Source organism: Gallinula chloropus, assembly GCF_964237585.1.
Source record: "Gallinula chloropus genome assembly, chromosome: 24".
NCBI lineage: Eukaryota > Metazoa > Chordata > Aves > Gruiformes > Rallidae > Gallinula > Gallinula chloropus.
Genome location: NC_140109.1, coordinates 4,575,380 through 4,591,291, shown reverse-complemented (window position 1 = coordinate 4,591,291; position 15,912 = coordinate 4,575,380). Strand labels below are relative to the sequence as shown.

Below are 15,912 nucleotides of genomic sequence, written 5' to 3'. Positions count from 1 at the left end.
AGGAGGAAAACCTCTTGAGGAAGAAAACCTTGTGAGAGAAAAGCCTCTCGAGGAGGAAAGCCTCTCGAGGAGGAAAACCTCTTGAGGAAGAAAACCTTGTGAGGAGGAAAACCTCTTGAGGAAGAAAACCTTGTGAGGAGGAAAACCTCTTGAGGAAGAAAACCTTGTGAGGAGGAAAACCTCTTGAGGAAGAAAATCTTGTGAGGAGGAAAACCTGTCAAGGAGGAAAACCTGTCAAGGAGGAAAACCTGTCAAGGAGGAAAACTTGTCAAGGAGGAAAACCTCTCGAGGAGGAAAACCTCTCAAGGAGGAAAACCTCTTGAGGAAGAAAATCTTGTGAGGAGGAAAACCTCTCAAGGAGGAAAACTTCTTGAGGAGGAAAAGCTTGTGAGGAAGAAAACCTCTCAAGGAAACCTCACACAAAGCCAAAAGCCAGGTGATGGTAGAAGCATGCTGATGATGAACACGCTGCATCACTCTGCATCATGCCAAGTGGTTCCTCACATTCTGGCTTGGAGAAGCCAAGATTCCCTCCCAGCACGAAGCACCGGTGCCGACTGAAACCCTGGCACGGTTTTGCTTCATCAAGGTTAATTGGGTTAGCACGCGGTTATAAAGGGCATAACTTGTCCGGGTGCCGGCTCCTTAATGAGCATCTCATTTGAATCTATGCAAAATAGCAGGGAGCATGAAGACATGCTAATTAAAGTGATTGCTGTTCTCTAATTAAGCAGCCATTCCTTAGCCAGAGAGGGTATTTTCATGCAAATAGAGCCCAAAGAGGAGGAGGGGGAATAAACACCCTAAAAATTATATGGGGAGGGAACGGGTCTCTGCTCTGACAAGTGCCATCGTTATAATCCCAATTCTAAGTGGTTTTATCCCCAAAAAACCCTCTCTCCTCTGCTCCTGGCTTGGCCACCTCAATGCTGCACCCTCAAGTCTTCAGCTTTTCCACCAGAGACAAAAGGATTGAAGTCACCAGCTGAACCGAACCCCCAGTTTGTTTCAGTTTGGGGCATTTTCTTTGAATTATGGGGGTTTTTAATCCGCCATAATTTGTGTATCTGTGTGTCTGTGTGTGTGTATCATTTTCTGGGGTTTTTTTGGTTGTTTTTTTCTTTTTTTACCCCCTTTACAGTTGTGGAAATAATGACGTCCCACAGGAAAACTTCCCGAGGGATAAAATTAGGACTGGTAAACACAGGGTGACACAGCCCTGGTTTGCCCAAAACCCAAGAAACTTGGTTCCAATTTTTTTTTACATTAAAAAAAAAAACAACCCACAACCACACCACACACACACCCCCAAACTCCCCCCCCCCAATTTATTTCTCTTTTATATTTTAAATAGAAGAGCTGTGTTTCTTTCCGGCCTGCTCCACGTGCTGCTGAGGCCTTGCCCCACGAAACCTTCCTGGGGATAAATCCTCTCCCAAACACACACAACCCCCTCCAGTGTCACCACCACAGAGAGATGCAACTAAAATTGAACAAATTCCCCTTCCCCCCACCTAAAAAAAAAAACCCCAATTAGGTGTTTTGGGTGTATTTCGGGCCTTTTGGGAAGGGCTGGGAGAAGCAGTGAGGCTTTGGGCGCAGGACTAGGCCGTAACGGGTCCGTTGGAGGTTTTTAATCCCGCAGATTAGGCCTAATGCTGGGCGATTTAACAAGCTGTTAATATTAAATTATGCTGCAAATGACGGGAGCTTCCCCGACGCTTAACGTGATCTGGCTGCGGTTTGCAGCTGGACGCCATCCAAGCCTCGATAAACCCACTTTTTTTGCTGGTTTGCAGCCCCATCCTGCCCGTGCAGGGGTTTCTCGCTGGCCTTATCTAGCACAAGGTCACAAACAGAGCGTTTCCAGCCTGGCAGGAGTAGCTGGAGCTGCTTTCCTGCTCCCATGAGCTGTCTCAGAGCCAGAGCTCCCCTTGCTCTTGTCTGTCTGGTCACAAGAGGCCGGGAACCCCTCGGTGTGAGGGCAAACGCTTTGCAAGGGGTAACTGTGGGTGTGCAAACGAGCGGCACGGGCACGGCAGTGACCTTTGCACGGGTGTGCGAGGGGAGCCTTGCACCACGGCACGTGGTCCTCGGAGCGTGCGCAGGCGAGAGCAAGCAGCCCGGGCACGGTGGCAAGGGTGCGAGGGTGTAGGGTCAGAAGGGTGTGTGGTTGCAGGGGTGTGGGGCTACAAGGGTGCGGGGGTGTGAGGACACACAGGAACGTGGTTGCACGGGCACACAGCTGCAAGGACACACAGGTGCACAGACACACAGTTGTACGGACACACGGTTGTGTGGGTGCCTGGCAGGGCTGCACTGGGTGCTTGGCTGTAAGGGTGCAGGGTTGCAAGGGGACGTGGGTGCAAGGGAACAAGGGCAAATGGTCGCACAGGTGCTGAGCTGCAAGGGTGCTCAGCTGTAAGGGTGCAAGGGCACACGTTGGTGAGGGCACAGGGGTGCAAGGACACATGGTTGTGAGGGCACCCGGTTGCACGCATGCTCGGCTGCAAGGGTGCAGGGTTGGAAGGGTGCCCAGTTACAAGGGTGCAGGGCTGCAAAGGGCACACATTTGGAGGGACACATGGTCGTGAAGGCGCACGGCTGCTTGGCTGTATTAGGGTGCAGAGATGCAGGGGTGCTCGGCTGCCGGCTGCAAGGACATGGGTACAAGGACACATGGTTGCACAGACACACCGTTGCACGGAGACAGGGCGGGGCACGGACACACCGGTGCAAGGACACACGGACACAGGGGTGCACGGACACACGGACACACGGACACATGGACACACGGACACACAGTTGCACGGGCGCCCGGCTGCAAGGGCGCAGGGTCTCAAGGCCTCGCAGCCGGTACCCCCCCCCCGCCTATCCCCTCCTCGCCCCGGGGGTACCGTAACGCCTCGCAGTTCCCCTTCGGACCCCAGCCCCCTACCCGCTCCCTCCCTCCCTCCCGCTCTCCCCTGCGGCCGCCCTTGGTACGCTCCGCGGGGCGGGGCGGCGAAGGGAGAGGCGGAGAGCGGCTGCCGCTGTCGCCTCCTCCTCCTCCTCCCGCTCCGACACGGGGCGCCGGTGGGAAGCGGAGCGGGGCGGGGAGGGGTTGGGTCGGGTCGGGGGGAGACACAGAGAGAGAGAGAGAAGAGAGCGAGCGAGCGGCAGAAGGCGGCGCGGCCGGGCGGCGTTGGATGGAGGCTCCCGTCCGCCGGGTCGCCCGCCCCAGCCTGGGATGTCCTGGGGAGCCGCCGCCGAGCGGGACCGGCACCGGGACCAGGATCAGGGAGGGGGCGCGGCGGCTGCCCGGAGGTAACGCTCCCGCTTCCCGCCGCTGTGAGGGGGCGGGCGGCCGCTGAGGAGACGGGGCGGGAAGGGAATGGAGTGGAATGGAATGGAATGGAATGGAATGGAATGGAATGGGGGGGGGGGGAGGCGCGGCCGCAGGTGGCGGCGGTCCGGCCGGCGGCTCCCGGGCGGTGGGGACGCGGCCCCGCGGCCAGCCCGTAGCCGGTACCCGGGAAGGGGGTGTGGGGGGATGTGTGGGGTGTCTGCGCCCCGTTTGCCCTCCCCCGGTAAACCGAAGGCGCTTTCCGTGAGGCGGTGGGGTGATGGGGGGGGTGTGTGATGGGGGGGGTGGGAGGTGAGGGGACGCGGCGCTTGGAGCCGGGGCTGAGGCGCGGGGTTTATTCAAACCATCTGACTCCATTTCTTTTAAATATATATATTTATTATTAATCATCCCCCTTTCCCTGCGTGTGCGCCCTCCGTCTGCGAGCGGGAGGGAAAGACTTCAAAACCTGAGGCTGTGCAGGCAGCGCTTTGGTGAGCTGGGGGGGCTGTGTGGGGTGTGGGGACAGCCCCCCCCACCACCACCCCAAAGCACCCAGCGCACAACCCCCTCCGAGCCCAATTCCAGCGCTCTCCCTCCAGCCTGGCGCTGGTTTACAGCCTCATTCCACAAGGGAAAGTTCTATTTGGCCATGAAAACGCGTGTCTTGCCCCGGCGGGGTGGGCTATTGAGGGAGGAGGGGGGGTGGAGTGGGCTTTTGGGGTGGCACCTGGTTTCTTCAGCCTTAATATTGAGGCTGTTGATGATCCTGGGGTTCGTTTTTGGTAAGGATGAGGCAGTCTGGGTGAGGAGTGTGTTCGGTACAAACCAGGAGGGCTGTGCGATGCTCCGGTGTGAAGCACCGTGACGCCTTAACTCTGGTGGGGTGATGATGATGATGATGATGATGGTTACTCCATTGAGGTGTCTCCATCCTTCAAGCTCTCTAGTTCTTGGATTTGCAATGCCTTTTGCTTGGAAGAAAAAGAAATACATATATATATATGAATATATATGTGTGTGTATATATATATATATGCTGGCTTTTAATGAAGGAACTTTCCAGTCGGCTGTTGTGTGTTTGGGTTGGGATTTGGGTTTTTTTTTCTTCCTTTTCTTAATTTTTCAACCCAGAGAGGGATGTTTTTCAGCCCTAATGCACCACTTTCAACTGCTGGGTGATGTCTTATTTTGCCCAGCCACATAACTTTCTAAAGAGGCCGGTGGCTGAGCCGATGGGATGGCTTTTGTGTAGCTTTTTCTTGTGGGTTTTGGGGTTGGTTGGGTGTTTTTCTTAAATTTAGATAATAATTATTATTAATTATCGCTTTCCCTGAATGATTTGCTGCGTCCTGCGCTTTAGGAGCTCTCTGAGGAGGAAGGAGTAGCCACACCGAGCCCGGGGTTGTAAAGCTGTCAGCTCTGAAGGGCTGTTTACTCAGCCCGTTGTATCTTTTCACGCGTACACCAGAAATACAATTTACTCGCCCCGGCGACCCGCCGTGTCACTCCGCAGCCCTCGGGGTCAACTTGTGTTCTTGGGGGGGGGGGGTTTGGCATCCCCAGGTCAGTGTTTTCCCTGCCTGAAGCAGGTAACCCTCTTGCACCGGCTCTTAAGAGCTCAAGAGCTGCTCCGAGCCGCTTTGCTTTTCCCCTCGTCTCCGGCGGCTCCGGTGTTTTGACAGTTGCGATTTATGGGATGTGCAGCCCAGCTCGTAACTTGGGTTGCTGAGAGGGGGGGGGGGGGATGGCCTGTTCCTCTGTGCTTGCTGTATTCCCCCAAAAATTCTCCACTCAGGCAGTGTGAGCTCCTAAGGCTCTACTCTTAATTAAACTCGATTATCGCGCTGGCTGATCGCGGCCGGCGTGCTTTTGTCCCCACCGTGCCGCTCGTGGGTTCAAATACCTCGAAACCCAACCCTCTGCTTTTAATTTTGAAATTATTTTGGGGGGTTATTTTCTTTTCCACCCCCCTAAAGCAGCTACGGGGGCCCATCTTGTGGCGGGGGGGGGGCTCAAAGATGGAGCGCTGCTCTTAAAAAGGAATCCGTTCTTCCCTATAACCCCTTCTCCAAAACAAGAGGGAAGGCACTGACTGGGTGCTGTCTGCACCCCAAAAAAACCCCGTGGGCTTTGCGAGGCAGCTTTACAAAGCCATGACTTGTCACCCCAAACTCTTCAGTGACTTAAAGCTGGACTCAGATATGAGATCCCAAGACGGGACCTGCTGGGTTTAGCTGCCTGCTTCACCTTAAAAGGTGTTTTTATAATTATGGGGGGTTTGAGGCTGGTTTTGGGGGTGTTAGGGTTGGGTTTTTTACCCTCCTCTGAGGGGTAGGAAGCAAGATGAGAGCGGCTGGAGAAGCGAGGGATTAGTAATTCACCCCAGGACGAGGGGGGTGGCTTTGTCACTTGGATTAATGCGATTTACACCCTTAAGCTTGTAAACAGCCGTGCCCTGTGCGTGCAAGGTGAAGTGCGGGAGGGCCGGCGGGCTGCTCCCGCCTTGCCACGCTCTCATACACCCACGGAAAACTGCTTGGAGCACTGGGTTGGGGGGCAAAACACCTCCCTGACTCTGGTTATTTTTCATCCTTCCCCAAGTGCTGGAGGTTTGGGGTGGGGGGACAGATGGACACGTTGGCCGTACCCAGCGCTCTTTATTCTTTGCCTTACGGACCTTCTGGCTGCTGTTTTTTTTGGGCTGGGACTCCTGCGTGCTCCCCAGATAGCCCAGCTGGGATGTGCTGGTAGTAAACTTGGTGTTTCTTAGCCTGAGCGGGGAGTATGTGAGAAGTGGGGTATGTGTGTGTTTGGGGAGGAGGGGGGGGGGGAAGCTGTAAGGAGAGGCCTGAGGCTGCTCTGAGGGCAAATCCCACCAGTGCTTTCATTATCTGAAGGTGTGCTGCAAGCCTATAAACCCAGGCTCCTGCTTACTTTGGCTCGCTGCTTGTGCCAGGGGGATAAAGCAGCTGTGCTGCAGCTTCAGGTGATGTCACTTGAGGATTTTAACTGTCAGGGCTTTAAAAAAAAAAAAAAAACAACCCAAAAAACACCCCACACTGGCTTGTTTTAAGGCTGCTTCTGCAGATGTGGAAATTGTGAAGCAAGGCAATTGATTTGTTCGCTTGAGCGTGCAGCCCCGCTGCTGCTGGCCATCATCTCGTAAATCCCCCCCTCCACAAACCTCCTCTGCCTAACGAAGTCCTCGGTGGGAACAACCACCACAATTAATGTGGTGGCTGCTAGAAAGAAGACGCTGCCATTAAGCCCAAGACTTAACAAAGCTTCGGCACCAAAAAGAAAACCCAACCCAAAAACCCACCCCCCCCTGTTCCCCCCCACAACTGGGAAGCGTGTGATGATGGTTGAGTCACCATCCCTGGATGCATTTAACAGATGGGGAGATGAGGTGCTCAGGGATATGGTTTAGTGTGGGATAGGAACAGTTGGACTTGATCTCAAAGGTCTTTTCCAGCCTGGTGATTCTGTGATTAATTTAGGGAATAAAGGTGTTTTTCTACAGCGGTGCCCGATGTAGATGTGCGTGGAGCAAAGTGCATGGTACAGCCAAGCATCACCTTCTCCCCCTTAGCACAGTTAGGGTTGGAAGGGACCTTGAAGACAATCACGTTGTTATCAGCATTGCTGGTGGGACTTGAGCACGGAAGGGAGCAGCTGCTTTGATTCCAGCTCCCCAGGATGACATTGGCAGGGCTGGGTGTGAAGGAGGGGTGCCGAGGTGACGTTTCTGTGCCTGTATCTTTTCTCTCTGCAGCGAAACAGCCCTTACAAAACTGGGTTACGTAGGTAGCAGGAGCTGTTTCCAGCTCTGGATGTGGAAAGGTGTTGAACACCTGCTTGGATTTTTGCTGTACTTTCCACCACACCCACTCCTCTTCAGTAAGAGTTCCTTTTAGCCCACCCCAGATCTGCTCTGCACCCCCCTTGCTTCGGTGTGAACCTCGAGGGGTCCCAGGTAGCTCTGCCAGCACCCAAACAGGCACCAAAGGACATGAAAACAGGGAGGAATTTGCTGGTGAGCTTGGTTCTGGTGAGGCTTTGGAACCTTTTGGTTTAGTACCCTGAGACCAAGCGAGTCTTCATCCACAGACCTGGTGAGATCAGGTAGTTCTGATAATGTTTTATCCGGTGTCGCTGCACATGGCTCTGGAAACCCACCTGATGCCTTTTGGGAGGCAACATCTAATTTCTATGAATTAATTGATGCCATAAACTTGCCCTTTGTCTGTAAAGCCAGGTTTTTGTCTACCACTCTGTCTGTTGACTGGAGAGAGCTGACCCTGTTTTGGCTGTGTCACACTGTTTTCCCACTTGCTGCAGTGGCTGTTGGGCTTTGGGGGTTGTTTGGGGTTTTTTCTATCAGTTTTCTGTTTTTCCTCAGTGTTTCAGTGGGCTGGGGAACTTCTGACCAGCTTCCTGCCCGCAACTGGGGCGAGACTGATACAGAAACGCTGGTTCGTGGAGCTTATTAAAGACTTAAAATCTTGTAATGGGCCTGGAATTGGTCAGGTTTCCTCTTGAAATGGGAATTTCCAGCGTGTCTCACAGCCTCACCTCTTAAAGCCGGTACAGTAAAACTGCCAGGGCTGAGCATGGCCTAGTTTTCCATTTAGCTTCCCCAGCTCTCATCTCCCTTTATTCCAGCGTGGATGATGATTCTCCAGCGACAGTTATCACTTCAGGGTGAGCTGCTAGTTCAGCCCTACAAGGGGCTGAGGCCACCTGCCTTTCCCATTAAGCCCCAGCTTGCTCTTTCCATGCTAGAAATACCTCCTGTCTTTCAACAGGAGGGAAAACAATCATGCAAGGTAGGTTGTTTTCCTGTTTCCCATACCTACGAGATGTCTTGGAGCTCTTCTAGCCAGGTGGGACTCTAATTTATTATTTTTTTAATAGATTTTTCCTTTCCCCCCCCCCCTCCTCACTGGCTCCTTGGGCTCAGTTTCACGTTACAGCTCAGTCGCAGGACTCGCTGCCGCAGGAGGTGGCAGGTATGTTCCTGCCTCTTCCTCGCTGCGGGGAGGAAGGGGAGGGGAGGGGGGTGTGTGTGTGACTCCAAATAACCCTTCAAAAAAATAAAAACCCCAACCAAACCAACCCCAAAACCAAAAGCCACCACCAAAAAAAGACCCTAAACCCCCAACCAAAACCCAAAGCCCCAAACTTCCCGCTGGATCTTTTCCCTGAAGTTATATAGAGTTGCTAAATCTTCCACCCCGATGACTGGGGAGGCCTCTAGGGGCTGCAGTGGGGGGGTTGAGGAGGGGGGGTAGAGGGTGACCAGCCCTTTTTGGCAGCAGCCAGCTTTTAAATTGGCTTAGCTGTCTCATAAAACCCGGCTCTGGATGCTGCAGCTGAGCCAAGAGCCGGGTGCCTTGCGGGGTGTGTGATTTTTTTGGGGGGGGGGGGGGGAAGTGTAGGTGGAGGGGGTGTGTATTGCCCCTCACTGGAAACGCCTGACTAAACCCCTTCAGCTCACTAAAACGTGTGTGTAGGGGGAATATAATAGGAAAATAATCCTCCCCCCACCCCTACCTCACCCCGAAACGCAGAGCGAGGTAAGGCATCTGGGCTGGAATCTTTCCTCCCAGCTTGGCAGTGCCAAAAGCAGCGGGAGGGAGCAGAGGAAGGAGGAGGGGGGTGGGTGGGATGAGGGGGGGAGCCGAAGAGGGGGAAGGGGACCATCCCTTTTGGCAGGGGCCAGCTCTCTTGGCTTAGCTGTAAGGTGAAACCGCGCCCTCGGCCTCACCTGTCTGTCTGATCACGCCTGTGATTTATACCCTGGGTTTTGCTGTTTGGTTTTAAACCCCCCCCACTCCCCCTTCCTTTTTTTTTTTTTCCCCCAGACTTCACCCGCTGTATCTGATAAGGAACCAAGTGGTTGAGCCCTTATTTGTTTAATTCAAAGAGGAGTTTAATATTTCCTCCCTCACAGCCATAAGGAGCCTGCCCGCTCTGCGGCCTTCGGTGGGGTTTGTTCCCCTCACAAGCAGGCCTTGAAAAACACCACAGAGGGGGCAGGACCCTTGTCCTGCCAGCAGCCTCTCGTTTAAAAATTGGGGGTTCTGTGAAGGGGTTTGGGGATCACTGGTTTATCTTTTTTGTGGGGTTTTTAGGGTGGGTTTGTCCCTGCAAAGGTAGCTGTGGGTTGTGGCGCTTGCTGGTGAGACCCCCTGCGTGGTGGGCTGCGAGCTCGAGTGAGGATCGTCTCTGCAGCTGGGTGATGAAAAGAGGGTTCCCAAATAGCTCTGGAATTGCTCTGCTACAGGACTGGACAAATGGATGCTGGGAGTGTCTGTATTTCCTCCTGGAGAAGGAATTTTTCATCCTGTTTCACCTAGAAACCTCTAGCTGGAGATGCTTTTGGTTCCTGCAAAGGGATTGTACCGGGGGTTTTCCTTTCCCAGTCCTCACCAAACCAAACAAACCATTTACCTGGCTGGAAGGTCTCACTCTAAAGACTCCTTTAAAGAAATCACAGGGTTTGGTTTGGGTTTGGTTGGGACAAGTCCCACCTGGGAAGCTGCACCAAGGAGAGGATGGGTAACGTGGCCCCTTCGGAAACAAAGCTGAAGATGGTTCTTCTGAGTTAAAATCCCTTCCTGGCTCCCACATTGATCCAAGCTGGGTTTTTCCTGAGGGAAGTTACTGTATTCAGGTAGTGTTTTGTTTTTTTTTTTCCCCAGTTTTTAATTTCCTTTTATTGCTTCTCGTTGGTGAAGAGATGATAGATCGGCCCAAATAAGGGTATGAGAGAGGCTGGCCATTTTCAGGAGGATCCACAGACAGTCAGTGCATGACTTGTTGCCTTTATCTCTGAGATCAGGAGATTCCTTTGCAGTGATGGATTAATCCACTCTTGAGTGAATAATATAACCGGGAACAAGTAGGAGCCAGCACTCCAAACAGATGATTTGTTTAATACGTGTGTGCCTCTCCTCCCCCATCTGAAAAGCTTCTTTCTTCACTGTTTCATTCAGCCTGCCCACCACAATCTTACAGCAACGTGTGCCTGCGCCAGCCCCCCACCCCTTCCCGAAGGAGGGGGTAGAGGATGGGGCTGTGCCAAGGGTCCCAGGTGGCTGAGAAGATAAACCCCAGCTTGGCCAAGCAGGGCTTAGGGTGGGAGTGAGGGTGCCCGTAGGCTGCTCTGGCCATGACATCACCTGTCTGCTCTGGCCATGACATCACCCTCATTAGAAGTGTTGATGCTGGCACCTGCCTGGCTGAGCTCGCAGGGCTCGGGTCTCCTGGCAGCGATGACAAGGCTGCACACTCTGCATCCAGGGGAAAAAAAAACCTGTCTGCAGGAGCTTGGTGACAAGGAGGGGGCAGTGGGTGGCTTGGGAATAGAAATTGGAGGTTTAGGAAGATGTCTCGTTAGTTGTGCCGGGGTGGATCTGCCTCTTCTGTGGATTCCCAGACTTTTGGGTGGGTTGGGGTTGTTCTGGAGCTGCCTGCTGAAGAACTCCTCTCCGTGACACGTGTGTAGTCCTTGGTATCACATCCACGGTCGGATACAGGGCTGGGGAGGGAGCTGGGCAACTTCAGCAGCAGAATTTGTGTAGGTAAATCTGTTGTTATCCCTGTGAATGTGCTGGAATAACTCTCTGGATGCTCATAAGCTGTGTGGTGTCTCTTGAAGGTCTTCAGACACATCAGGAGTGGGTAGATGCTCTTGACAGGCTCGAAGAGAGTGGGAGATACAGTGGTTATAAGTGTTGGGGTGGGTCTTCCTTCTGCTCAGGACCCCCAAGTCCGTTGCAGCCTTTACTCTCTTGCAAAAGCTCCACTAGTTCAAGGTCAAGTTGGTCAAACTCCTCATCAGCTTTGGTTTTCCTTGGTGAGAGCTGGTATTCAGGGTGTGTGGGCTTGGGTGCCAGAGCCAGTGACAGCTTCCAGCTGTATTTTGGAGTCTTTCTACGTGGGGCAAAGATAAAGACATTTAAAGTGGCACCTCGCTGTTGGGGAACTGGGTTTCCCTGGTGCTGGCTGTACGTAATCTCTGGGAGCTGAAGAGGGTTGGTTGTGGGGTGGGTTTTTTTTTAATGCTGCGTAATGTTCCAAGTCCATGTAGATTAAACGGGTTGCGGAGTCAAACTAAACAATAGCATGTGGTTTTCTTTTGTTCCCCCCCCCCCCTCCTTTCCCCACGATAAGAGCTCACAAAAGTTCCCAAATTACAACTATTGCTCCAGCGTAGGCCTGGATTTTCATAAAGTTTGCTGAGGGCTCTTTGCTTCTGAGGAGCTGTTTCACGTTCTCCATAGCTTCAGGAAATCTCTTTGTTTCTCAAGAGCCTTTTCCAGAAGGTGCCTCTTGGTGTAGCGCTGGGATACTTGTTGCCTAAATATCTTGCAGTGACAGTGAATCACAGCTCGACCGAGGTTTGAGTCTCCTCTAATAAAATGCAGGAGGAAAACCCCGAGGGGTTTTTGGAACAGGAGATGTTTTCTGTTCCTGCCACTAATCTTTGTTGCAGAATGGAATAGGAATGTGTGCTTTAAATCTCTGTCAGGGTGTAGAAGGAAGCTGGCAGCAGATGTAATCAAAAATGCTGTTATCAAAACTCTCTAAATATGTTGAAATTTTGAGCTTAATGATACCAGTTGAAATTCAGCAATTCAGGCTGAGGCTGTTTTTTTGGGTGCAAATTGAGCTTTCAAATCCCTGTGCCAGCCTGGATCTAACCAGAGAGGAGTCTGGGACTGGACTGTAGGCAGCGGATGCTGCAGCTTAGGCGGTCTGCGTGGCTTCGAGTCTCTCCAGCTCCGCGAGTCACCACAGGATCGGATCTCGAAGTGAAGTGAGCAGTAGCCTTCAATCCAGACATGGGTCTTCCTACATCACCGGCTTCTGAGCTGAGCACATCAAACTCAAGACTGGGTCTAGTTGCCAGGTTGGCATCTCCTGATGAGCGTGCTTGTCGTTGCGTGTACATACCGGCGCACGCGTGTCAGGCGTGCCCTGGGTGTACAACTCGTAGTAGCTACGGCAACTTTACACGCTGTAGCAGACCCTAATCTGCCTGCCCCATAGGACAGGAGACAGAAATTTGTTTCCAGCCTTCTCCTTGTCGTTTAGAGTAAGGGAACTGTGAGTAACCTTCACCCTTCCGACCCCTTTTCCTCCAGCAAGAGAGGCTGCAGGTTGAGCACGTAAAAGAAGCTGAAGTTCTTCTCCGAGCCAAAGGTGTGAAGCTGTTTATTTTCACTCTGGAAGTGTATATATTGGAGGAGGCAGATGCTAGCCTGCTTAACCTAAGCATTCCCTACTTATCTGGGCTCTGGCAAGTGGACAAGTGTTGTCCCTTCTAATCCCCCGATATTAAAAAGTCCAGGCACCTTTCTCTGGCAAAGTCTGAGATTTTGCTTTAAAAAACACCCCAAGAGAAGCCAAAAAAAGAAGAGGGGGGAAAAAAAAAGAGAAACATTTGCTTTCTTTGCCAAGTTTAAATGAAGACTAATGCCGTGGTTCTGCTTAATCTTGTTTTTCTTGCTATCTGATGGATGCTAACGTGGGATGGAATCAATCCCGGCAGCCGGTTATCTTCGCAGGGCCCCTGCGTGTTGCTGAGCTCGGCATTAAAAGTCTTGGTGGTGGTGGTGGGGGAGCTGGCGTTGCTATGAAGAGTCTGGAACCTTCTTCCCTGCCTTGTGAAGCCGCGGCGGCGGTGTCCCCCCTCTCGTTGGGATGGTGTCTACCCAGGACCTCTGGTTTGCCATCAGACTTTGGAGTAGAAATCCCATTCAGCCAAGTAGGAGAAGGGCTGTGTTGGGTGGAAATGGGGCGCAGTGGGGTTCACCTGGTGGGAAGGTTTCATCAGCAGGCAGGATTTAACCACTCGCCTATCAGTGGCTCATGTTTGAACTGGTTCTGCTGGTAATAGCTGCTCTCACCCTGACTTGCAGGAGGGGATGTGAGGCACTGACTCATGCACGTTTTGATGCTGCTGCCTGCCCCCCCCACCCCATCCTACTCCACCAAAAGCCCATCTGCTCTGGACTGGGGTCCCCGCCAAACCCTCAGGCTGTGGTTTTGTGCCGGTGCCTGCCTCCTTCCCCTGGATCGATGCTCCCTCTCCATCAGCATGAGGAGACGTGGCTGGTGTTGGGTTGTGCAACGCCACCGAGTGAATCCAAACCAAAGCCCCTGTCCCCTTTCCCCACACCCTACACCGTGTCCTGCTACCCCTCTTCTCACATGGGAGCCAGGATGGTTGGTTGTAGCAAACCTGGCTTGACCAATGTGACCTCTCTCTGCGTCCCCCTCTCCGGGCCCGAGGCTTAATAGGGTTGCTTTGCCTCTTTGCTAGAGGAACACTGTCAGTCCACTGGGATTCCTTCCCTCCAGGTGAAGAACAGCAGCAGCTTCTTTTCACCAAGGAGTTTGGACTTCAATTTTGAAACCAGGTTTGATCTGTGGAGCACAGGAGGGGGAAGGGAGGGGAGGGGAGGAGAGCAGTAAAACCGAATTACCCGCTTAGCGTACTGTAGTGCTGAAGGATGGATTGTTGGAAGGCTTGTTTTAATCAGGGGGAAGAAAGGACAGGCTCTTTCCTGCTTTCTCCCTCAGCTGTCACTGGTTAGCCGGTTCGCTTTTTAATAGGCATTGTTCTCCTGCCTCTCGGCCCTGGAGACTGGGTTCAGCGGCGGTGCGCGGCGGCCTCGCGTGCGACAGCGTACGGGCTACTGTAAAAAAAAAAAAAAGGGGAGGGGAAGCAGTGATTTCGAGCAGAGGGCAGCCCTCTTGGTTAGGAAACTGAGTCAGAATGGAGCAGCTGCTCTGTCTTGTGCACTGTTTCAGCCCTCGGCGGGCACGGTGAATTCGTAAGGGCGGCTAACAAGGGTGCTGTAACACACAGGCTTCGCTCTCCGGTTCCCAGCGCGCCTCCCATATCCTGCAGCCATGAGTTCACAGGCTCCTAATTGCCGATGATGTAAGACAGCAGTAGATGGGGTTGCTATAAATTCTGGCTGCAGGTGTGGGTTTAATAGTCGGGCTTCCCTTTAAGGGATCAGGGATAGCATGGATCCCTGCAAGTCGCAACACACTGTTGGGCTCAGGGAAGAGGGGGGGTAAGGCAGCTGAAAGAACCCATTTGCCTGTGTCTTTCAGAGCTCTCTTGCTTGCCGGAGGCTACCAATGGGTGAGGTGTCAGTGTTCATCTGGAATCACCCTCGGCAATGAGCTCGCTGTCCCCTCCCAGAACTTACCCGCTGTTGCTCCTCTTTTCATCAACCTTCTCTCACATCAAAACTTACCCGGCGTGAGAGCGCTGCTGGAAGCGGACCTTGAGGCAGCGTGCCTGGACACAAGCTCCTTTGTCTGAGAGTCTGACAGGTTTTTCTGATGACCAGAGCCAGCCTGCGGTGGCTTAAAGTCTTTCTTTTTTTTAAAGTCATGCTTGATTCCAGCTTACAGGAGCCCTAGAGAAATTACAAACGTGGGTTGATTGTCCTTGACGTGTGAAATGCAAACTTTGTGGAGGGGGAAAAGCCACAGCCCCAGGCAGTGTGGAAGCTTGCTGTGGCGTGTGCACGTGTGGATCCGATAATTAGGATGGTGAGTCCCCTAGCTTGCTTGAGAAGATGGGCCTGGCTCACTTGGAGTTGGGTTTCATACATATGTATAGATATTTTTCCTTGATTTTTGCCAACATTCTTGCAGCTCAGAGTTTACGTAAGATATTGGGGTGGTGCTGCCTTAAGTTGATTTGAGGCCTCGTGCTGCTGAGAGTGCAGAGTTCCCTTTCGTGGGCGTCCATTCCCGTCCCCTCCTTTGGGCTAGTGCTCCAAGAAGGCTCCATGAGCTGAAACTGCTCCCTCATCCAGGTCGAAACTCAAACCTCCTTTTTCCTTTGGCTGAGCTATTGGCTGGATCTGCCAGCAGATCTGACTCACTCTGTGGCTGCAGGATCCGTGGTGCAGATAGGAGAATGCAAGCCAGGTCCTGAAGGAAGGTGGTGTTGTCCCCCTCTTTGGCAGCAGCCTGCCTTTCAATCGGCTTAAACTGGTTGTGAAACCTCATTCTTGGTAAAACCCACAAAGGCCTCGCTCCGAGGATCAGGCCAGCCCTTTGGGAAGGAGCAGATGAGGGTGTTGGAACCCTTGGAGACGTGGTCAAAGGTGAGCAGAGTTCATCCGTTGCCCAACCGAAGGAAAAGAATCCGTACTGGATAACGGGGAAGAAAATGGGAGTGTGAGGCCAGGAGAGCCTGAGAGGGGTGAGCTTTAGGATGGGGGGTGGGGGGAGAAGGCGCGTGGGGACCAACGGTTTGTACCCATCGGGTCTACAGTTACCTTGAGGGAACTGTTAGGCTAATGATACCTTCAGATCCCTCGGGGTCTAAAAGCCCTTATTTAGGCATTTAAGCATAATTGCAGCCCAGCAGAACCACGTATTAGGCTAATGCTCCGTTCTTCCCCTGAGGCTAGAAGAGTCAGAAACCATACCCGCTCCGTTAGCGGGGCGGCGGGGAAGGAACAGCCTCAGCTTTATTTTCTTACTCTTTACTCTTCTCCCCCAAAGTTAATAATAAAACTAACCCCCTTGTTGTGCCT

General features: G+C 52.8%; 1 protein-coding gene across 1 annotated transcript in view; it reads left to right on the top strand.

Moving 5' to 3' along the window:
- Positions 1-1,726, top strand: part of STT3A (STT3 oligosaccharyltransferase complex catalytic subunit A) — a gene marked incomplete at its 3' end in the record, with an annotated part of 10,791 nt that extends 9,065 nt beyond the window's left edge. Inside the window, exon 18 of the mRNA XM_084274933.1 lies at positions 1,646-1,726. Coding sequence (XP_084131059.1) covers positions 1,646-1,726 — 81 coding nt within the window. The remainder of the gene's footprint in view (positions 1-1,645) is intronic.
- Positions 1,727-15,912: the final 14,186 nt, after the last annotated feature.